At 38.4% G+C, this 23,919-nt stretch overlaps 2 protein-coding genes across 4 annotated transcripts in view; both read right to left on the minus strand.

The window, feature by feature from the left end:
* ADGRG6 (adhesion G protein-coupled receptor G6) overlaps window positions 1–23,919 on the minus strand; it is a 101,384-nt gene that overhangs the window by 36,809 nt on the left and 40,656 nt on the right. For 2 of the 3 annotated variants that reach the window (XM_028723567.2, XM_077925938.1), the window contains exons 4-11: window positions 21,543–22,163; window positions 16,020–16,088; window positions 14,642–14,722; window positions 6,976–7,061; window positions 5,921–5,973; window positions 5,762–5,821; window positions 1,723–1,865; window positions 321–435 (exon numbers count right to left, since the gene is read on the minus strand). In XM_028723567.2, coding sequence (XP_028579400.1) covers window positions 321–435; window positions 1,723–1,865; window positions 5,762–5,821; window positions 5,921–5,973; window positions 6,976–7,061; window positions 14,642–14,722; window positions 16,020–16,088; window positions 21,543–22,163 — 1,228 coding nt within the window. The remainder of the gene's footprint in view (window positions 1–320; window positions 436–1,722; window positions 1,866–5,761; window positions 5,822–5,920; window positions 5,974–6,975; window positions 7,062–14,641; window positions 14,723–16,019; window positions 16,089–21,542; window positions 22,164–23,919) is intronic. The other variant, XM_028723568.2, reaches the window with a different exon arrangement.
* Window positions 9,023–13,629, minus strand: LOC144327258 (uncharacterized). Its single transcript, XM_077925939.1, has one exon. It carries the CDS (start codon window positions 12,645–12,647, stop codon window positions 9,747–9,749), a length of 2,901 nt encoding a protein of 966 aa, XP_077782065.1. The 5' UTR covers window positions 12,648–13,629; the 3' UTR covers window positions 9,023–9,746.

The following is a 23,919-nucleotide window of genomic DNA, read 5'->3' on the forward strand; positions in this document are numbered from 1 at the left end:
ATGCCTAGAGGCTGCATCCAGCCCAGGGAACAGCAATTCTCGACCAGTGTACAATCTAATAAACTGTAAGTCATGTATTTTAGAAACTCTGTTCATAAGCATTACATAAAATCAATGGTGCAGAAATGTACAGTACTGGATCATATACAGGATGCAGGTAAAATATATATCTATGATAGACCTTAAAAGTACTACCTATGTTTTGTCCCTGCTTTCTTCCATGGTAATGTTTATGCAGTCCATCATTTATAGCTAACTGTATTCTAAATCACTACAGCTTTCTTTCACCACTACTCATTGTGCAATTTTTGAGCTCTTACCATGTTCTTGATGCATTCTGAGTAGAGCTGCCTTGGCAGGGTGTGAAGTCAGTCACTGTTGGTCTGGTTTCTGTCCACAAATAATTTAGTGGGTATTCTTCCCTCTCGCATTTTTCTACAAAATAGAATGAAAACAATGATGCAGAACAACAAAATCGCTCACTCTCTCTGTCTTAAATTAGGCTCATTCTGATTCTTTTATACTGCCATTTTTTAACCTATAAAAAGCTACCTGAATCAGCAATTGTGACAGACACCTGTGTTTACAGATATTGCAGAATATAAGCTCCACACTTTTCCCATTGGTGAGTGATATAAAACAAAGAGCTTGAAAAATAAGTAACTGTACAACAGAATTCTCCCATTTAAAGCTAATTTATAATCTGATAAATCATTCATCTGGATTTTCTAAATCAATATTGAAGTTCTTCAAATAATTTTCAGTTTCCTTATTCCTGAATTGGTACTTTGCAATATTCAAAATGTAATGCTTGGACTGCATGAATTTAGAGGTAAATAACTGGTGACTGACAGACTGTATAACTCAGTTGTGCACAGCTATTCATGAATTAACAAAGGCCCTATTCAGAAGGATGGCAAACTGTATCAACTGAATATACAGTGAAGTCCTGAGATTGCTCATTCTAATCCTTCTCAAGTTCACTGTTACCATCCCATGATGTATGCCCATGATGTACACATGCACATGCTTATCTGTGATACACATAAGCCTAAAATCCTGCAATATTTACCCTTCAAAATCAAGGGAGAAATGCCTAGACACACATATGTGACCAACTTTGGAACTGGATTCACCCATAATCCAAAATTCATAAATATCTACATCAAGGTTACACAAATTGTGGTCTGTAGGCTTCTAATGGTCATGAACTTCATTCAGGTGGCCTGTGGCATGTCCACATTAAATATTCACATTGATCTTTACTTTTATTTTTATTGCTGCATTTATTTCTTATATTGTATTACAATCTGAATTATATGGAATGCCAACTGTAATACAATAAAACACAACATGTTAAAGTCTGAAGTATTTGTTCATTTTCTCTCTCTTAAGAAAGTATATATGGTTAAAAACATCTTAGCAATGCAAAACAATTTTTTTTTGGTCTTTCCTCAGACTAAAGAAGAGTTTTTTTAATGAATCAGCAGTTTTGGTTCAATGGTGCTATTAATACTATGACCTAATTTGTTTGATCACAGTTCACTACTTTAAACACATTTTTTATAAGAGCATAATCTGAAACAGCACTTTCAATAGGTTTTTCATGTTTTAAAAAGCAAACTTTTCTTACACAGTGAATAGAAACATGTTGGAAGAATAGTAATTTTTATTAGGCAACCAAAACACAGAGAACCGCAAAGGTGAAGCTTTTTTACTTACCAATTGGATTAACATCCACTTTATCAAGTTTCAAGCCATTTCCCATAGTCTCATTGCTGCTTTTGAGTTTCTTCTCTATCATATGCTTTTCTAAACTTACATTGCTGGAAGAATTGTAAACCAGAAGAGCCCGGACATCAAAACTGTAAAGAAAATTGTCCAGTTGCTGAATCAGAATAAAACTGGCAACAGGTCATCTTAAATATGGAAGAAGAGCTTAATCATAGTATCTGCATTCTATCATTCACCGAAAATAATGAAGAAACTCCTCCATGGACTTAACAACATTACAGTTTGTCATGTTAGAAATGCTGCCGTTTTTGCAATTCCTACCTTCATTCCTAGGATTTTACCTACTTTCCTGGAAAACAGGGATTAAGTGTCTTGCCAAAAAAACAAAACAAAAAAACCCCAACAACAACAACTTACCTCAGGGAAGAAAATGAAATGCCGAAAAGTTATATAGGATTATTTGTAGGAAGGGGATAAATGGTAGGAGTCAAATTTCTAGCCAACATTTCTAAAAAAGTGTACATAAGGTGGCATTCAAAATAACACAAACTTCAAAAACCAGCATATCCCAAATTAACTGTATGCAATCAAACTAAAAACACAGTAAGATTCACAACAAACATAACAGTCAACATCCAAAGAACAGCATTAAAAAAAAACCTTAAACAGACTGCTGAAAGCAGCAAATTTCCATTGTGTGCCAAAAAGAAAACAGCAGTGGAACCAGTAAACTTCCTTGGGAATTTTGTTCAGTTGAGCTGCTCAGACATAATACTAAAGCACAGTTTAGCCTTTGGAGAATGATCCTAGGCAGGAATTGGGACAGCACATTCCCCCTGGTGTGGTTGCAAGGAAGAGTATGGAAGCATTTATTTCTGTTTTAGGTTTAACCACATCTTACCAAGTCATTTGAAGTGGACAAACTGATGAAACTTAACTATGGTTAGCACAAACAAGTCAACTTCACACCTCAGCTTTATATGTTTTGCATTGTACTGAGTTCTTTTTTAATTGAAGCAAAGATAGGGAATGCCTGGTACTCAGACTGATACTTTCTCACCTAAAAAAGAAATGCTCAACTGCAGGTCACACAAAATACCAAGGCTTGAATCCTACATTTCTGTATACAGATATCTGCTGATCATTTGTCCCTGATGAGAGAAGAGTAGAGGGGCAATTTTTCTATTTAGTTTCATTGTGCTTCCATTGAAATCAACGTGATAAATTAGTCATGACTTAATAGAAGTAGCACTGATTGCACAGTGGGAATGAGGGGCTCATCCAGACTTTTTTTGAGCCATGTCCGAGAGGGTTCTGTTTTGTCCTTTTCCCAATAAAACTTGTGTTTTACCTCTGAACCGGAGCAAATGGCAATCCGCAGAAAACCCGCTTGGACATGGAGCTTTAAAGCCTGGACCTGTGCCTTGAAACACAGCACAAAAGGAAGCCTGGATGAGTTGTAAGTGAAACTAAGGAAGAACTTCAATGTAGCACTAAATATATTGTTCTGTTAGCACAAGCATTTCTGGTTGCTTGATTGAAGGCTATCACCTCTGCTTCCCCTGGGCAATATTTCATGTGTTCTCCCAAGTGCCCCCCCCCCCAGTCAATCTGAGGGGGTGGTGGAGGAGGAGGGAAAGCCCATCTGCACTAGCAGAATCCCTTGTATGGGCTTCCACTGGCAGATCTTATCAGGAGGTTCACAGGAGGTTCACAGATTCCTAATCTCTTCCAATACTCTTAGTTGAATACTTTGACATTCATTGTTGTTATCAACATCATATCTATGATTCAAGGATACCTACTCCTAGGCATGAAGTTTATTTATTTATGAATGTATTTCCTTATTACAGATATTTATACCCCACTCTATTAATCCAGACTTTTAGAGCAGCTCACAGTTAAAACAATTCTTAAAAGTATTTTCTTGTAAAATATGCAGTTTTAGGAAATTGTTCTTCAACAGTTTGTTAAATATGATTGGTGCTTTTAGATGAGTGGCTTGCTGGTTAATCAGTAGTAAGAACATCTATTCACTGTAGTAAGATTAAACATAGACCATGGGCCTAAAATATTATAATCAAGTAGGGTAATTGAAGCAAGCACATGTTTATTGAGCTGATAAGTAACAACCAAGTCGAAAGACTGCAAAGCTGTTTGCAAAATAAAATGGGGAATCTACACAGGGAAACAGAGGAGCCCTTAGGAAGATGTATTTCTTACCCATGTGACCCAATCTTGGTCATATGGCTACACCTAGGATCTGTAGGATCTTTCAGGGAAAAGCAGCAGCAGCAGGAACAGAAATGTGTGGCATTACTGCGATGTCAAAAAGGGCATGGCATCAATGAATTAAACCAATACACATGCAAATGATACTTGTGTGTGAAAGTGTGGAGTCAAAGGAACTACAGTGGTACTTCGGGTTACAAACACCTCAGGTTACAAACACTTTGGGTTACAGACTCCACTAACCCAGAAGTAGTACCTCGGGTTAAGAACTTTACCTCAGGATGAGAACAGAAATCGCGCTCCGGTGGCACAGCGGCAGTTTAGGAGGCCCCATTAGCTAAAGAACGGACCTCCAGAACGAATTAAGTTTGTAACCAAAGGTACCACTGTACCAGAAACAAATGCCCTCATCATCATATTAATCTTCATCTCAACTCTGCTCTCTAGCTGGACCCTCGAATTGGGAAACAGATAAATACTGAAACAGGAAAATTAAACATTACACATTACAATAAAAACCAGCTAAATGTCACCATCTTGTTCAGTTAATAATTAACTAAAATTTGTGTTGTCACACTCCTGCTGTCCAGATATATTTTTAGGCTGCACCAGGTGCTGATAAAGACATGCACTTTGGGCAAACATGCATCTGTCATTGGCTCATACACAGTGAGCAGTATGTACTTTGGATCACTTTGATGCAGATTACTAAGTGATGTAAGATGACCAAGTATTTCTATATTGCATTTTCCTTTACTCTTCCTGAGGATGTAATTTTGCATGTCACTTCTTTCACTATCCCTGGGTTTGAAGAGTTCAGTTTCTAATTATATAGGTTTTCTTACTGAGAAGATGAATGAATAGGGCTTTTTTTTTTTTGAAGGTAGCTGTGAAGTGCAAGGGAACAGAGCAGCAGCAACAAAAAGTAGAAAGGTTGAAGGCACTTTAATTTTACAAATTAAGCAAAGGTATAGATTCAGTTTGCATTATTCTGTCAGCAGTGTGGGAATTGCTTCACAAATGGCCTCTTCTCATCTTGGTCTAGGACCAACTTGCCCCTTCAGATGAAATGCCACCCATTGAACTTCTCTCATTGTGTAATCCCATGGTGCTGGGAGCAGCTCATATGAATATCACTACTCCGTGAGACACATGGGTCTTTCCTATCCAACTGTCGCCCTTCCTGCAGTGTCAATTGAAATCAATATGGTTCTACATAATTTGTCCCATCCATTTTGATTACATACATTCTTCAGTGGTGTGGGAGTATATAATGGAGAATAAATTTCCATGCTGCTGCTACTGCTGCTTTGTGGGTGGGTGGGTGTGTAGGCCACTGAATACAGGAACCACAATGATGGGACCAAATGTATGCTTTTATAGCATCTTAATGCTGCTTTCTAACCTTCTCAAATAGGAACCATGCAACTCACTGAATTTCCTTGTATCAAACACAGAGCAGCTTGAAAAAAATAACAGCTTTGCTGGACCAGGCCAGTGGCCCCTCTAGCCCAGCATCCTGCCCTCAGAATGGCCAACCAGATGCCCATGGGAAGCTTGCAACCAGGACCTGGGGGGGGGGGGGATGGGACACAACACTCACCCCTCCTGTAGCTTCCAGCAACTTGTACGCAGAAGCATAATGCCTCTGATCAAGGGCAGCATGGGAAATATCTCTCACACTGCTACCAGGTTAAGTGTAAATTGTCCGTCACATTCTAAACAATTATTTCAGCACCTGATGAAATTAACAAGATTATCTGAATTATTTTGGAGCCCATCAACATAATTTTACCTTTGATCATTTGTGCTTCTCTTTTCCCTTACTCCTTCTTTCACAGTACTCAGCTGAACGCTACAAAACAAGAGACACAAATGTTAAAGTTTGAGGGGAAATAACCTTACCCAAGAGAATGGTAACTTGTCTTTTGTTTCACTCGTAGCAAGCATTTACCTTATATTGACCACATATACAGTGTAATTCCAATTCTGAAAGGTGCGATTTAGCTGGAAAACAAAAGGACAACATCATAAAGGTTGAAAGACATGTACTATATGGCAGAAATGTACATCTTGCTTTGCCTTCACTTTAACATTACAGTGTTGTATGAGAAAAGCAATTTTGTGCCAATTTTGTATGTGTGACCTTGTGTGAACATTCAGAGTGAACACCACATTTTTGTCTTGAGCGATGGGTCAGTAATAGCAAAAATACCATCTTTAAAAATGCTGGAAAAATAAGGCAGAGATCCATTCTTGACAAATACAGCAAGACAACAATGAAGAAATCACAGGCATATAAAGGACTCTGCACGTAGGGACTAGTGTACAAAACTTTATCCTGTCTGTACCCTCACTATAGCCATAAAATACTGAATCCAGGTTAGAGAAAAGGAGAGATCTCAGATTTTACAGCATAGTGATAGTCACAGAAGGATGTTGTCATCCCCACTTTTGGACAAACTTTATGGAAGCTGTTATCCTACAAATGCAGTTGCTTTGGTCAAGTTAACCAAGGATGCAGACAGAGTGCCCATGAACAGAGCAACTGTGAAGGCATTGTAGTGATTCTCCAAATATAATTCTTTAATGGAACTTGCATTTGATGGTTTTAATCCTTCCATTCTGCTTCAATATGAGGCAGTCAAGTAGGTTCTATATTCATTCTCAGTCCAACAATACAAAATAAGCAGATACAAAATATGAAAACAACTGTTTACATCACAGCTTTGCAACAGAGAACTGTTTGCACCCCAGCCATTACAGTGGGAGGCTAACCTGTTGCCCTCTAAATGCTGTCAGACTGCAACTCCCATATTTTCTGAGCACTGACCACTTTTGGCTGGGGCCTATGGGTACTGGATTCCGGAAACATCCCTACATTACAGCATGCTTTGCAGAATAAGTTTCTAAGTTCTAACATGTGCATTGTTTAGAATTGTGTATTTGTTAAATTGAATTTGAATAATAATGAGCAGAGGAAGAGGTTTATAGAAAAGCCTAACTTACCCATTCTGCAACTGCATTCTGAACACTTGACTCTGATTCAAGGTTGGAAGTATAGACAGTAATGGCAATTCTGTAGAACAGTCCCCCTATATATTACAAAAACATTGTAAAAGTTAGAACCATGATACATGTTTTATAGCAGCCTGCAAAAACCTGTTTGAAAATGTATTGAAATATATAAGGTGGTATCCAATGAACTTGTCCAGTTTGTCAAAGGATTTCCACTCATACAACAGAATTCTCCCCACCCCTGATCTGTTCTAAGTGTTTTCCCCATATCCTCTAGGGCATATTGGGGAGATGGAAAGTGAGCACAGGAAGAGATGGGGGAAATTCTATCACACAAATGCAAGTCCTTGCACGAACAAGACATCTTCACTGGAGGCAACCCATAGCTTAGTCAGACTATATCCAAGTTTCAATTATTTTCATCGTGAGCAGATGAAGCTTAGATGTGCAAAGACTGCAACCCAGTATCACCAGATAGAATTGGAACAATGATAAAATAACCAATCAAAACACATTGTCAACTATGCCATTAAATCTTGATGCCGGTAATGCTTGAAATAGTAGACTGCTGCCACGTAGCCCAACCAACTTTTAAACCTAAATTTTGTTTTCTAATAGGTCAAATTTGCCTGCAACTATAGATTTACTCTGGCTTTTCATAATAAAAGCCAAGGAGAAAAACTTTGCATCATTCAGGTTAACAGAAAGCTTATATAACATTGCTATAATTAACAGTTCTATTAACTACTATTTTTATGTTTTGTGGTAACAGTTAACTAGTATTTAGCAATTACCTTAAGTATTAAATATGTTGATGATTAAATTATCTTTTAATTATACTAATAAAGATAATGTTTTACAAATATTGGGCCATTGCATCAATAGTAAAACATAAATAAATCAGAATTTAAAATATGATCACTCAAATTGCAAACTCCTCCTTTGGCTGTTTTTATGATCTATTACAAATATTCACGTCCCTGAAGCAAAAATTTGTCTTGTTTTGTATAATAGGGCCTATTGCTCTATGCCAGATAAGGTGAGTCAGTGACTCAAAACATGATATAGTTGAAGATACCAATCTAGTAACATAAAAGACACAGTGCAGCTGTGGCAGTCTGTTTACTTTCAAGACAGAGATAAATTTGATCCTTCATGGCAAAAGTGACAACAATCAATGTGGAATTGTGGTTAGTGCCGGCCCAGTACCTGGGAGAGACTAGGGTTCAAATCCTGACTAAGCCATGAAGCTCATTAGGCAATTTTGGGCCAATCACTATCTCTCTGCCTAAGCTAAATTGAGATGGGAAATCTGTGGCCCACAATTGCCATCAAACCTGACTATTGTGCGATGGAGGCCTAAAACATCTGAGGGATTACGTCCCCATTTCCACTAAAGCAATAATATGAAAGGGTCTAATAACCAACTGAAAAAGCCTAAACTTATCTATTAGAATGGGAGTGTATAATGTTCCATAATAGTGATTGAACAGTCTAGAACCTGTGAGTGAAGCTACAAGTGAAGGAAAACCCATGGGATGTACAGGTTCCCCACAATGAATATGACAGTGCTTATGATCCCCCCCCCAACCCCCAATGTATGGATCACTATCACACTGGACTGGATTAATAGCATTTGCTGAACCAAACACTACTGGCGGTCTTCTGTCACATCATATATTTGGACACTTATATGAGCCCTCAGTGATGTATGAACCAATTTCTATGAAAATCACACTTCTGCTTCAGTGAAAAATACTTCTGCAATTAGGTTAGGTGGAGATACAGAAATACATGATAAATTATATCATACTTAATAGAAAAGCTATAATAAACCATCTATAAAGTAGAACTAAATTGTTTAAGATGTATCACATGGTGAGTGAAAACATGTTTCATTGAGGTTAGTATAGAAGACTCTAGCATCTCTCAGGAGACTATAAAATGACAAAATCAAAAGGATTCTTAAGATACAATTTTATTATTTGAAATTATGTTTATTTTCTTTTGTTTTGATGATATTCTAACTGTTGTAAAATATCAAGGGGCAATCTAAGCAATTTAATATAACTGTATTGATGTATAATTGCTAGGGTTTGATTTACCTTGTTGAATACATTCAACAATGTTCTGGTGGTAAACAAAAATCAAACCAGAAATGTTTTCAGGAGCTCAGACCAGAGCTGTGTTTGTGTAGCAACATCCATAGATTCTCCACTCTCTCTCTCCTCTCCCCGAATCAAGCAGAGAGGGAGAAAGATACATAAATTAGCTCTGTGTATCCCTGGATGTGGCAACCCTAATGAAGAAAGGCTGGGTGGGTGGAACTTAAAAGCCTCACAAGCAGCCCCACATTTGATCAAACTGTATTTTCTTTATAAAATATATGCCTGTATGCACAAGTATACACAGAGAAACAAACCAAAATGTGCATGGGCAGAATAGGTGAATTAAATATATAAGATTGTCATAATAGTCTCCTCAAAGTTTTTGTAGTTAGTAGATGGGATGATAGTGATTAGAGTTACATACTAAAGATCTATATTATCATTACTAATCTTTTTTAAAATGGTGTAAATGCACTCCTAATCAAGTTCACTTAGCCTCCATTCCTATACACATTTACCTGGAAGTATTCCCCACCGAACTCAATGGGAGTTACTTCTGAGTAGACATGTATAGGATCACACTGTTAAAGGCTTACAATACTATGTGTGGAGTCTAGTCTAGTCCTAGTTATTCTAAATCAATTTCTACACGATCTAACAGATGGGTGATTGTTTTCTACGTCTACTTTCACACTTTGACATACTGTGCTTGACCTCAGGTCCACACGGGCAGTCCCGGTCAATGAAGATGTTGCATAAAAAACAAGACAACAAAGATTTGGGAGAGCTGGTGCTAGGACTCAGTGTTGTGTGGGCTACAATACTTTGGTTTGCTTTAGATGTCACATTGGACAAAAAAAATTCATGAGTCACCTTTTCCACTGAGCCTTGGGTTTGCAAATTATGAAGAAGTGTCATTCCAATTGTGACATTTGTGTTGTTTAAGGTACTTTCATTAAAATGAATAATGGATTCAAGAAATGGAGGTGACTCTGCTATCACATCTGTTACCAGTGAAATTGTTGGTTCCAAAAAGGAATGGTGGGTTGTTGTTTTATCATAATCTAGGAAGTCTTCAAAAGATGGGGAAATTGTCCAAATGTACAAATCAGTAGCATAATTGTTACTAGGATTGAAGGAGGGCAATACTTTGTTTGCAGAACTATAGGTATGCTTGCTAAAGAGATGCATCTTCCAAACTGATTCCTCTCCTGAAATGGTAGCTTCTATATTAGGCTTAATACTTTCATGATCCACATCGCCAACAACTGTATCAACATTTTCTAGCTGAAGAGAAGGGGTACGTTTGTTTTCTGAATCTTCCAAAGGTTGTTTTACATTGACAGTTATATGGCTTTCATTCAGTGGGCTTGTTTGTACATTTAGGACTGCGTTCCATGAATAGCCCAAATCAGGAGAATTTTGACCAAGGTCACTTAGAAGACTTCGTGAGATTAAAGGTGTTGACACCATCAGTGCTGCTGAGTGGCTACCAAACTGCACATTTATTAGACTCAGTGCTGAAACTGTACAGGCACTTTCTGTACATGGAGGCTTAAAAGTTTGTGTTAATAGATCAGTATGATAAGGGAATGTATTTATTATATAGCCAGCTTGTGTTTTATCCAAAATTTGCTGTGTGGCTAACACAGCAGTACTTTTCAACTTGACATACAACCTATCAGAAGTACTTATTTGCAAATGCATGGAAGGCTGAATCACAGGTATTTCTAATGAAGTCAAAGGAAAATAAAGTGGAGATTCATCGTTCATGGACACACTTATGTTAAGAGGAAGGTCTCTTTTTGTTTCCAGTGGAAATGTTCTTTCCATACTTTCTGAAATCCTTGACGAGAGTATCGGAACAACTGAATTATGCTTCTCTCTATTCTTTTCTGACACAGAAGTAGAAGTGTTTATTTGTTCAGTTCCATGGTCCACTGTGCTATTATTAGGGGTAGTTTGCATGGTGATGTCATCTGTTTCTGTGGCAGGCAGTAACACTCCTTCTGTTAGGGAAGAAACTGACTGGCTGAAGAAGAGCTGCCACCTTTCTGTAGAGTCCTCAGAAGGCACTAGAGGATCTTTTCCCAAGATCCAATTATCTACATATTGTGTTGGATGACTTGAGTCACCAGGCTTCCAGGACTTACTGATTTTATCCATCCGTTTAGAATCAATTGTGGGAAGAGTCATGTCATTATGTGGTTTATCAGGTTCACTGTTTTCTACATGTCCAGATCCTGGAACCTTATTTTCCAAGGAAATTAAGGAAAGAGACATGGAGTTGGTATAAGCAAGAAATGTATCTGGGAGTTCAAATTCATCTTCTGGAGAAGAGGCCTCTACCACCTCTTCTTCAGTTAGAGGTCTAAATGTAAATAAGCCACCTTTTAAAGGGGCAGTGTTGAAAGTTCCATGATACAACGGTGAAACAAAAACAGTCTGTAGAATTTCTGAGTGTGTGTCTCTTTTTGGTAAAACAGCTGATAAACTTTGCAATTCTGTACTGTATTCTGCTGGCAGGAAAACTTCTGTTGGCTGAATTATGGGCACAACATCTGGAAACCAGGCTTTCATGTTTTGTAAGGAGCCAGAGGGATTTGCACTCTGTTTAAAAACTTGTTTTTTAAAATGTACTGAATTATAGTCTTTGATGTAATTAAATTTTGTAGGCTGCAGTTCACCAAAAATATAAAACCCATTTCTAATAGAATCCTCTTGTAGAATTCTCTTTGTGGGCTCCAGGTAGACATTTCCAAGTGATTTTTCTAGTAAGTCTACCTTTGTTTCTTGAAATAATTGCATACGGTGGGTATAAGAAGACTGGACAGAAAGAGATGGAAGCATTTCTTCTGAAATATCAGAAAAAGCTTGATTGTATGTTGCAACTTCACTCAAAGACTGTAAGAAATTGTAAGCATATTTATAAGCAGAAGAGAATGTGTAACTATTTGTTGATAACAACCACTGAGTATTCTCTGTGGGTTGATGAAAGATACTCTTGCTCAGAGAAGGAAAGAAAGAATCTGATTTAGGATCTTCTAACTGAGGTGCCCAAGTCCATATTGGCTCTCTGTCAACACTTTCACTCTGTTGAAGAGGGAGTACCATGTTTCTGATATGATCAAGAGGGATAGTTGGTATTTCTCTTTGGTTACTACTCTCAATTAGCAAACTTTTAGAATGCCCTGAAACATTATTAAAGATGGAGTACTTCAAGGAAGAATTCTCGTCTATGTTTACTTGTTCTGTAAAAGGACCCAAGATATTCACTTGAGATATCGACTGCTCCTCAGGAGCAGATGATGTGACCTCTGGTGTTGTTGGGATAAAATAATTGGGTGCATTTTTTCTCTCTGGACTTTGTTCAATTGATGCAGATTTACTGCCATGAAGAGGCCTCTGCTTCACAGGCCATACTATTGGAGTTGAAATAATTCCTATGTTTTTGACGCCTCTGATCTTAGAATCTTCCTGCCCTTGTAGTATTGGCTGAGAGGAATCAGCTGAACTTCTCTTGACTCTGAAGACCACTGTAGCAGGAGCTTTCATTGCCTGCAGGTCTGTATATAGTAAGCCATAAGGTTAAAAGATCAAAAGGGTTACTTATGAAAATGAATTACCTCTCCCTCAGATCAGGCTTAGAGACTGAATAAACAGAGGAACTCTCTCTTAATTTAGTGGGAACTTCACTGATGTATACCAACTTTGAGTCTCCTCTGATATTCAGAGACATCAAAAACATAAAAGGGGTATTGAGTAGTTACTCTGCTCACTGTAAATATCAGCAATTCTCACCAACCTAAATCATTCAATAACATTCATAACTTGGCCCCATGGTTTTTTAAGGATGAGTTATAAACAACCATCATCTGCACAAGAATAGCTGTATTCTAACAAATATACATTCGTTAAAAACATAAAATAAAATTAAAACAGATTTTTTGCATAGGTTTATGAGGTTTCATGAGGGGGGAAGTACAGGACAGTTTATTATCGTAGTCTACTTGATAGAAACGTTAGAATTAAAAAGCAACAAGCATTTATTATCAAGAGAACCTACGTCAATCTGCTATCTCCTGATAATTTTTGTCCCCTCAGAACTGTTCAAGAAGTAGCATTTTAAAGGCAGCCCTTACTAGTCTTTCATCATGAAATGACCATGGCTGATTTGATATCCTTGACCTTTATTAAGTTTGAACACCCATTTTAGTTGATTTTTATCTAGTATTACTTTGCATTAATACATTGGCATGTTTTTGTCATGCAACCTTTTTTACTGTCTCACCCATAGTTTTCTATGCTACGTTTTGGTCCTTATTGCATATTTCAGATGTAAAGCCCACTGGTGGTCTCCAGTTCATGTTCTATCCTGGTTCTTCTAGGTCTCAGCCTTCCACTTATTTCAACCCCTTGTCTTTCTCTAAATTTAGATTCTATCCCATCTTTTCTGAGAGCTGAGAAATCTCTTCTAGCATATAACAATGATAAAGAGGCAACCCTTGATTGTAGTAATCTTTAAAAGGTGTGGCCTCTTGTAAAATGGCCTTTGCTTTTATGCTGATTTATATTGTTTTTACATATTTATTCCTAAGTTGTTTTGTATTTTGTTACTGCTGATAATTTATTTATTTTTACTTACAAAGCAGTATGAAATGGTATAAAAGTATTAGTTGCTCTTTCTTTATCTTAGAATGCTGCATACTCTGGATTTAGGACCTTGTTCACCAATGCCACTTGACTCTTGGCCACAGTTCACATTTAGAATCCTAAGATATGCGACATTTTCCATGTCTTTTGTACAAGTGAAATGATTCAAAAGAAAAGCAATGATTGGTTCCGAGGGGATTTGCTTTGCTCCTAGTGCTTCTGCTTGAGTTAATGAACCTCACAAGCAGATCTGAACTGTTCTGACCCTTCAGCAACCATAAATGAAGCCCCTATGAGCAGAGTATGAAAGTGGCAGAATCTAATGTTGTAGGAGAGGACTCCAACTCACACGATGGGACTTCACCTTCCTCTTCGCTCTGCTAGAGCTCTATTTGTGCCCCTCAGAATCTGGTCTGGAGGATTTCCTAACCACCCAAAGCAGATTTTGAGGGTGCACAGAGGGCTGCAGGGGAGAAGAGAGGAATGCGAAGTCCTCTTGTTTGAGCATAAGTCCATTTCACTCTTGCACTGACAGCACTAGATGCAAGTCACTGATCTTGACATGTAGCATTTGAAAATCAAGGGAAAAACAACTCCAGTCATGTTATAAATAGGAAATATATATACAGGAAATATGTTCAATTTCCCTTCTCCCACATTTTCACTAATTTGACACAAAGCAACTTCAGCAGTGCTTGATATAGCAGAATCAATCAGGATACTTTATATAAGATCTGACATATACAAGTATATTTAAAAGGCAATAAAATGTCTTACAGTGGAATCCTATACAAAAGTAAGTCCCACTGAGTTCAGTGGAGCTCACTCCAGACAAGTGGGTATAGGATTGCAGCTTCAGTCACATAACAAATGAAACATAACATTGAATTTCTTACCATAGTTTTGGTTATCAGTTCTATTAGTATCAGGCATGTTAGTGGTAACAGTGGGTGATGGAGTGGTGGAATTTACAGTAGCTGGTAACAAAGATGAGAAAGAAGTGAACTTGTATGGAACATGAATGTTAATGAGGTCATGGAATAATGCATGAAAACACAAACAGGGAATGGAGGGAATTGCTTCTTTAACTATTGAATAAGTTACACAATTCTCTCTTGCATACACACACACACTTTGTTTAAAGTATAAATGAATTAAAGAGTCAGTATGGTTTCCTGATTAATGTGCCAGACTTGGGTTTATATACCAACTCAACCATGTATTTTCCAGATAATCTTGAACAACTTTCATTTGCTCACCCGCAAAATGGAAGTAACATAGATCTACCCCAAAGAGTTTTGTAAGGATGAATGAGATGAAGCCATTAAGGTAAGTAGGTGGCTATAAATTCCACACCCCAGTCTTAAACAGATTTACATTAGAAGTGTGTTAAGGCTCAGGATGTAAACAGACACAATAACCAAGTGAACACCAGATCTGTCTTTTGCAAAATGTCATTTGCTGAAATAACAGCTGCAATATCAGCCCTTCTGTGGGTACACAAATTCTGAATCATCCTCTCTTAAGGCCTTTAAACAAGAACACTTGTTTACAAACAGCATAAAAATAGCCTCTACAGGGCATCCATGTAAGGATCTAATTAAATCTTCTAAGGTCTGGATAAAGAACAGAATTAAAATCGTAAATGGATATATTTGAAAAGGATACATTTTCAAAGTGTTGCTTGGGATTTCAGCTGTCTAATTCCCAATGGCATTCAGAAAAGCACCACACATAAAGACTCAAAGGTTACCACAAAGGAAACATTCAAAAAGTGATGCATTTTTGAGCCAACAGAAAGAAGAATATTCATAATAGCTTGTCATTTTGAAACACTGGAACACAGAAACATTTTCATCAAAGCAACTAAAGACAGTACTACTTAAAAGATTTTTTTTTTGGGGGGGGGGTGGAATATTCTTAAAAATCAACTCAATCCAGTACCTGAAAGTAATTCAAACCCAGTAACTTCAAATGAAAAAGGTGGAGATGGGGCAAAGATAAAGGAAGTAATGAAGGTAGCCCTCCTTTCTATAGAATCTGTTAGGTTTTAGAATAAAAAGATTTTATAGAAAGGGTGTTATCAAGTGAGTTGTTACATTCCTTTCACATATCCTATGTCCCTTATAGTCATTTTTCTGTTATGACTGTTTCTTCTCTCTGGTTACATTCCTTTTTGGCCTTAGTCTTTTAATCTATAAATGTTTAATTAAAAACAAACGAACAAAATATGGAGATATATTCCAAGTATACAAAATACTGTTGGGTTCTTACCTTGGCACAGGCTTCCCAGGTTTGCACAGCTAGTAGGTTCAATTGTAGGTAGGGGAATGAGATATGAACCTTTTTCAAAAGGGAAAAAAGAGGGACTATAAGCAATAATTGTCTGTTATTGTGGCACTTTCCCTATGAAGAAAGGTAGAGGGTGTTTGCACATTTAATTAAGAAAAAAAGTGAGTAGGTAGATTTATTTTATTTTGTGAAATTATATACTCCCCTATACCCACGTCTCAAGGTGTTCACAGAATAAAATCAGAACATAAAACCACAAATTAAACTACAATGTAAACTATGAAGAATACGGGAAACATTGGACTGAAATATTTCCCTTCCTGTCCCATAATACTCACTTAATGAAAAGGATCGCCAGAAATTTTAGATCACACAAAAGGAAAACAGTATTTCTGGAAAGTGAGTGTAGCTTAAAATGTCCTAGTGGTTAGCCTAGCTTCATCATAACTCAGACATGAAGCTCAGTAGGTGACCTTAGACCAGACACAAATTTACTCAACAGTGTTGTTGTGAATATATAATGGCGGAGGCAATAGTCACATACAGCCTGGATAGGGTGATCCTAACAAAGAAAAGAAAAATAGAAAATCATTTTTCCATAGCCTCACCCTTCTAGAACATCCTCAGTGCTATATAGTAGAAAAGGGCCTAGGTGTGTGGATGACTGCCTTTAATATTAGTGCTTCATTGAGAAATAGCAGAAGTAGTTTCTGGATAGTGGAAAAGGACATCCCCATTTCTCCACCCTGAAACTTCCCTGTATAGCATGAGTTATTTTACGTCATGGCAAACATGACACTCCACTCCTAATGCTACACCTACAGGATGGAAAACCATTTTCTCTGCTCTGTTCAGAATGGGGTTGGGGGAAAATATGTATTTTTCCAATCCCAACCCACCAAAACCCATTCCAATGTGTCTCCCAAATCTGCTTCTTATTAAAAAAACATGGGAACCATGAGCACTATTATCCTCGTGGCTCTTAATGCTACAACACTGCTGCTGCTGCATCAGCAGCATCTCAGGCTAGTGGAGGTCTCAATGCCACACCTCCCAATGATTGTTACTACTGCTATCAAGTAAGTCTGTATAGTGCAGGAAATTGAATGGTACTAGAGAGAGTTTGCAAAAGGTCCTGAATTTCAGTTAAATTTGGGCTCATTTTAGAATAGATTTGGGAAGTGAGCCCTTGAGTCCTATTCATATTTCTGAATCCCCTACTCTGAGCCTAATCACTAACTACAACCTGCTAATGACAACTCCTCTGAAATTCTTTTGAGGGGGAGTCTAACCACCACCTGAATGCAGCCTGAATGGCCCTACTATTAGGTAGAGTGACTGCCTCAGGCAGAATATGACAAGGGGCACAGAGTAACTGCAAGGTGTGGGAGGAGATTGCTGTTTGCATCACATGGCCCACTCCTGCACCATCTATACAAGGCTGCTGTACTCAACTGTGATAGAGGACACTGTCCATCACCATGGTCAAAATAATATTGAACTGCCATCCCAGAGAGCTTCTATCTCATGGATCCCCCTCTTGCCCTTTGCCTTAAGCAGCAAAATGTCTTGGGCAACACAGTCTTGGAGAATTCATGTCTAGTTTTCTCACTTGTAGGGTACTAATAAGTTATTTTTAGGTCAGTGAATAAGTCCACAAAAGCTAAATTAAAGCTACGTAAATGACTAGGAATCAATTTCAAACAGCATACTAAACCAGGAGGAGACATTGTTCTCCCAGGAGGATTATATTTGTCAATATGTTAATACGCTTATGCGCATTAAGTCCATTAACCAGGAAAATCAGCAACTGTATGAGGAAATAAAAGCTGTTTGCTGATGAGTGAGATAATAGCAGTGACATTTATATGCAAATAGGAAGGTCCCTTTATTGTATGTCATATCATTGCAATGAATGGCACGGGATGGCTGTCTTTCTATAACCTTCTCAACAAAATGAATAATCAACACAGATGATCACTGTTAATATTTAATTTCTGATCTATTACATATGTTATCACCAGGGCTTTTTTCAGCCAAAATTCAATGGAACTCAGTTCCAGCATTTCTCAAATGGGCACCATTGCCGTTCTAAGAGAACAAGGGAGGTGTTCATGGTGAGTTCCAGCACCTCTTTTTCTAGAAAAGTAGCCATGGTTATCACTTTTGTTCCAAAGGGCACTTTTAAAATACATTATTAAATTTCCCCAACAAGATAAAGGGGGCATCCCTTGTGCATCTTCTCTAGTTAAGGCTCAGCCTTTCATTAGTACCTGCGCACAGGAAATTCATTTTGAAATGCAATAATGGCATCATGGCCATTTCTGTATTAATGAGGGTATTTTCTTAGAGAAATTGTGTCAGGTTGAAATGGAATGGGATGTCCCATCGCCACCAGCTTCCCATGGCTCACTCTGATCACAATCTGCTAGACGGAGAGTAGAAGACACCTAACTGATGCAATCAATTCTAAATCATTTGCAAAAGAACTGTGTGCAGGTATATGGAGCCGATTCATACCTCAGCTTATCATGTCACAATTTGATCATCTATTCAAACCCAGTGCGGATACAAAGCATATCTGAAATGTATATTCACCAAAAATGTTATGTGAGAAATATATTTCACATACAATTGGGTTGCTGGCTTTTCTATTCCTATGATATCCTTCTACAACTTCTATTAAGTCAATTTTAGACATCTTAAATAATTTTATATTGGCTGCTATCTTCATCTCTCCATTCTTCATAATCATCTTTCTACTTCTTAGTAAAGGTACTAAAATAATGTGTTATCAGTTCAGATTCTTACATGGGTGCTTTGTCGCTCATTCTTCTTTATTATGAAAACTATTTTAATATGCTACCATCACCCGTCTTCTATTAAAACCCACTGCTAAGTCATTTAATGGCAAATGTTAGCTTTTGAAATGAATAAATAAGACTCTGTTATGAGCCAGAAATAGGGTTGCAATTAAACATTAGAAATATTTGAATTAAGGGTTATAGCCAATACTAGTCCTATGCAGAATAAATCCACTGAAATTAATGGCCATGATTATCTTCAAGTATAGAAGTAATAATAAATAATAATAATAATAATAATAATAATAATAATAATAATAATAATAAAAAATAATTGTACTATTCCTGCATAGCACGGAAGTTGGACTAGATTACCCTTGGAGTATCTTCCAACTCTACTATTCTATTATTCTATATAATTCCATGCCCTGTTCTGATCAACTCTCCAGCATTTTAGCACTAATGTTAGGTTTTCATACAGATACTATACTTTACCCCACATTCATCTGTCTAGAGCTAGATATCTTTTTAACCCCTTCCCTTTGTACACACATCTGTCTTGTAATCTCACAGCTAAATATCAAAAAAGGAATCCCTTTTCCTGCAGATTCCAACACAGTTGGCAGTGTTTATAGGGAACACAAGTTTATCAGCTCAAGCATACTGCTATTTTATTGTAAATAAAAATGACAGTGAAATTTATCATCTGACTGACAGAGAAAAGATTTGAGACTGGGCTGGGCAGGGGTGGGAGCGAACAAGCTTCATGCCCCTTCTGTGTTTGATGGTGCAATTATGGAAAAGAAAGTTCCCTCAATTGTAACTAAAACTGAAATAAAACTGCACTTTAGGGTTGAACAAAGCATGTGGTGTAACTGTATGTACTTCAAACATGCTCATTCACATAGCAGTATTACACAAAAAGGAATAAACCAGGGAGGAGAGTGAAACATTTCCTTGTCTGCAGTCCACATGACTGCAGTCCATTCCCCCCTTCCCAATATCAAAGTCAGGTTGAGAAAAATCGATTAAAGGCTACAGCAAAACCGATTAAAGGCTACCTTTGCTCCCCTCCTCTATGCAGTCATTTGGGTGTAAAAAATAGACCCCCATTCATGCTTTTTATGTGAATGGGGAAAGTACATGTTAAAGATGCACACAACTGCTCTGTTGGGTAAAGTCACAATGCTTTGGTTATGACTCCCCTCCATGCTTGCTAAGATTTTTGTTATTACAGTAAGATCCCACCTTTCCTCCAAGGAGTTCAGTGAGCTGTACATGGTACTCCCTCTCCCCACGTTATTCTCAGAACAACCTTGTGAGATCAATTAGGCTGAGAGGTGGTGACTGGCCCAATATCATCTAGTGAGTTTTATAGCTGAGTGGGATTTGAATCCTGGTCTCCCAGGTCCTAGTCTGACACTCTAGCCCAGGGGTCTGCAACCTTTAAGACAAAAAGAGCCACTTGGACCTGTTTCCGAAGGGAAAAAAACCTGGGAGCCGCAAAACCATTGTGACATTTAAAGCATGTGCGCCGCTGCCCTCCGATCTGACAGCGGGTGGGAAGGTGACATCGGGACGGTGCGTGACTAACGCACGCACTGCCCCCATGCGACGTCACAGCCAGTACAGCGCCCGCCACAGTGGGGAGTGTCGGGGCGCACAATGTGCCTCCTCCCCTCGCTAGTATCTGCCCCGGAGCCGCGGCAAAGGTGTAAAAGAGCCACATGCGGCTCCAGAGCCGCGGGTTGCAGACCCCTGCTCTAGCCACTATACCTCACTTTCAGACCTTCGTTTTTCTTTATTATATCTTGTTCAGTTTAAGGACATGCGTCTAGGGAGAGAGATTAGAGAATAACCATTCTCTGTCTCGAGACAATGGAGTGTGCCTCTGAGGGGTGACGTCAAACTGCTGTGTTAGCAGCACTGAAGTGACCTCCCCGGGGTGCAAGCCCGGGCAATTTGTATGGACATCCAGGGCTGCCCAGATGACGAGACTGCCCCATTTCTTTTCCTAAAGATATCTCATAAGGCAGTGGAGGTTTAGGATCAGACTTTTCCTTCTACTGGATAGGCTACCTTCCGAGGTTAATGAAACCCACCTGCCCCTCACTTCCACCTACAGCACATGCAGAAACTGCCTTCTTGGACCAATGGACCACCTATTGGTCTTATCTGCTCAATCCACTGGACCCTGCCTTTGCGTGCATCCCTAACTCACCAAGGGTTTAAGACCCATTGGCTACCCTCACCTGGTTTAGCCAGCCAATTGAAGCTGTTCCTGTGGTGCGGCTGCTGTCATATGCTGACAGCTTCTAGGAGCCACAAGTGAGAAATGAGTGCAGGATAGGGGCCAAAGGTGGACAAACTACATGACATGTCCCACACCAAAGGTAATACATTTATTCAGTCTGGCTTGTATAATACAGTCAAATGAACACTATCATTTAGCAAATCTTGCTAGCCATCTTTTAAAATGCCTGAGCTCAATCTAGACATCACAATGTGACTCTGAATGCACCAAAAGAACAAACATACCCAGAAGCAAAATACATATTTTATGAGATGAGTTGACAAGCCTAGGAAAGGTGAGGTTTCCCTCTGGGAAACCAAGCTCACTTTCATCACAAACACAGCTTCTTTCTGACATGTGACACCTTCACAGCTATGCCAGAGGAAAAATGAAATAAAAGATGCTTACCACAACTCAGGTTGTTCTCTGCTTTTAATGATGATGTTGGGATGCTCCAAAAGTCATTTTCCCAGTCTACAATGTTGCCCTTGACATCGCAGCTGAGGTTAAAGAGTATCTGGGAGCTCATTGTAAAATTCCAAAGCCGGAAGTTGTAAATATCCCCATTGAGAGGATTTATATCATTTCTATTAGAGCCCAGAACCAACTTCCCATTACCAGGAATGACCTTCCCATTAGTATTTGAACAGGATACTGTTCTGTACGTGTGTTTGACACTGATACCTACAGTGCCTGAGAAGCTATCCCATATAATGCAAAGCTGCTCAAACGTTTCTGTGAAGAAGTATCTATCAGGATTGGTGTCAAGTGGATCATCTAAAATACATTCGATGCCTGAGATAGATATGAAGTGGCCGTTTTTTGTCCTCCCAAAACCAAGGAATTCTGTAGAAGAGTCACCATAGGAGAAAACCTTCCATTCACTGCTTTCACTGCTGTTCTCTTTTGCTTCAAAGCACAGTGTGAACTGATTCAGTTCTGGTACTTGGATGGAATTTGCCACAGACACAGAATCAACACCCAGGGATTGTGGAATGATAACTTTTTGATTCCTCAAAGACACAGCAACTAGAAAATGAAAAGAAAATTTGCTTCATTTAATATTATTGAAGCTCATGTTGACATTTTCTCTTATTATAAATAACCACCAAAAGCATCAGATTAGAAGCATATTCAAAGTAATTTCAACAGCTACTATAATCAGCAACTAGGATATCTTAAATTGTGAATATAACATGGTAATTGGCTCCTATTCCTACAAAATTGCAAATCAATCATTTGCAAAACTACGTAGTATTTTTACCTGTTTATATTAGACCCGTGGTTCTCACAGAGGGGCAATTTGAGAATGTTTAGACCAAGTTAATGGCCTTTTAGGCTTCCTCCATGTGAACAGGAGTACACTTTTTGAATAATAATAATTATATGTCATGGGGGGCATCAAGATTTTAGAGATGCTTAGGTGGGGCATTGCCAAAAAAAGGTTGGGAACCACTATATTAGACAATGAAGTAGACCAGTAACATGAAACAAGTTTTTGTTTTCCCTGAGTACTATTCTTGAAGGTTTGTTTTGAGTAACTGCTTTACACTGAATAAATGAATGGCATAGGTCTTTTTCAGCAAGTTAATTTGGTAATAAAAGGCCTTTGTTTCCAAACTTTAGAATTTAAGTTGAATAAATCTGTTCACATTTCCTTAAAAACAAACATGCCATGTATTCTACATTCACAGGTCTTTGCATCCTTACTTAGAGGAGTAGCAGCACCCTTTCAATCCCTCACCATGTGGTCTGCAGGCTGCTACTCTGGGCAGAATGAGGGCAAGGGAAAGTCCAGTTTTCCAGGACTGGTTTGAGCTCTACTGCCTATAGCTGTATGATGTCTTTCCAGCACAGAACAATGACCTCAGCGCTGTGAACAAGGATGGCAGTTTAAATTATGAGCTGTAGAACTAGAAGGGAAATGGTGAAGGAATCTCCTCTCACTCATCTAGCATGTTGAAGGGCATTTTGTTAGTATAGTTGCCCACTGGGTTAAACACTCAAGGTCTGTATGTCTGTTGCAGGAGTCCGGAAAAAACAACACTACACTTAGTAGATTTGTAACAAATCTGAACAACTCTGTTCTATAACAGTGGCAACCTGGTGCTAACAGTGAGTTGCAACAATAGCTCACCAAGAGAGAAAGGGCAAAAACTGCATCACCAAGCAGGAAAAGGCAAGCATACCAGTGCCAGTATTAAGAGCAGGGTTTCCTCTTGTTTGCCTAATATGTCAGTATCTTAATCTGTTGGTACTTCTTCTATTGGCTACCATGCACAGACAGAATATATAAATTGCTATACAGATATAAAAATATATATTTAAAAGTAGTTAATTCTGTTAATCACTAGCATTTCTGCCCATATTTCAATATAGTATTTTTATTTCAAATGTTCTGAGAAAGGACCGTATTCCAACTTACCTTGAAAAACTGCAAAGGACAATGAAATGGAAGCTAACAGGTACAAGTTTAGGAGGTTTACAGTGTAAACATGCATGTCTATACAGAAGCAAGTTCCACTGAGCTCAATGGGCTTGCTTCCAAGTAAGGAACACAATTACTTTAATAGTCTCACAATTGCCTTTCACCCTTAGCTCTCAACAGTTTGCAATCCTCCTGTTCCCAAATGCTAACTTCCCACTACTTCTAACGGACTCTGTAATGGGGAACTCTGTAATGGGCTTAGTGCTAGAACACATGTTCTGCATGGAAATGGCCCCAGGTGTAATCCCTGCCATCTGCAGGCAGGGCTGGGAAACCATGCCTGAAACCTATCTAGCA

The sequence above is a fragment of the Podarcis muralis genome, chromosome 3 (genome assembly GCF_964188315.1).
Source record: "Podarcis muralis chromosome 3, rPodMur119.hap1.1, whole genome shotgun sequence".
Lineage (NCBI taxonomy): Eukaryota > Metazoa > Chordata > Lepidosauria > Squamata > Lacertidae > Podarcis > Podarcis muralis.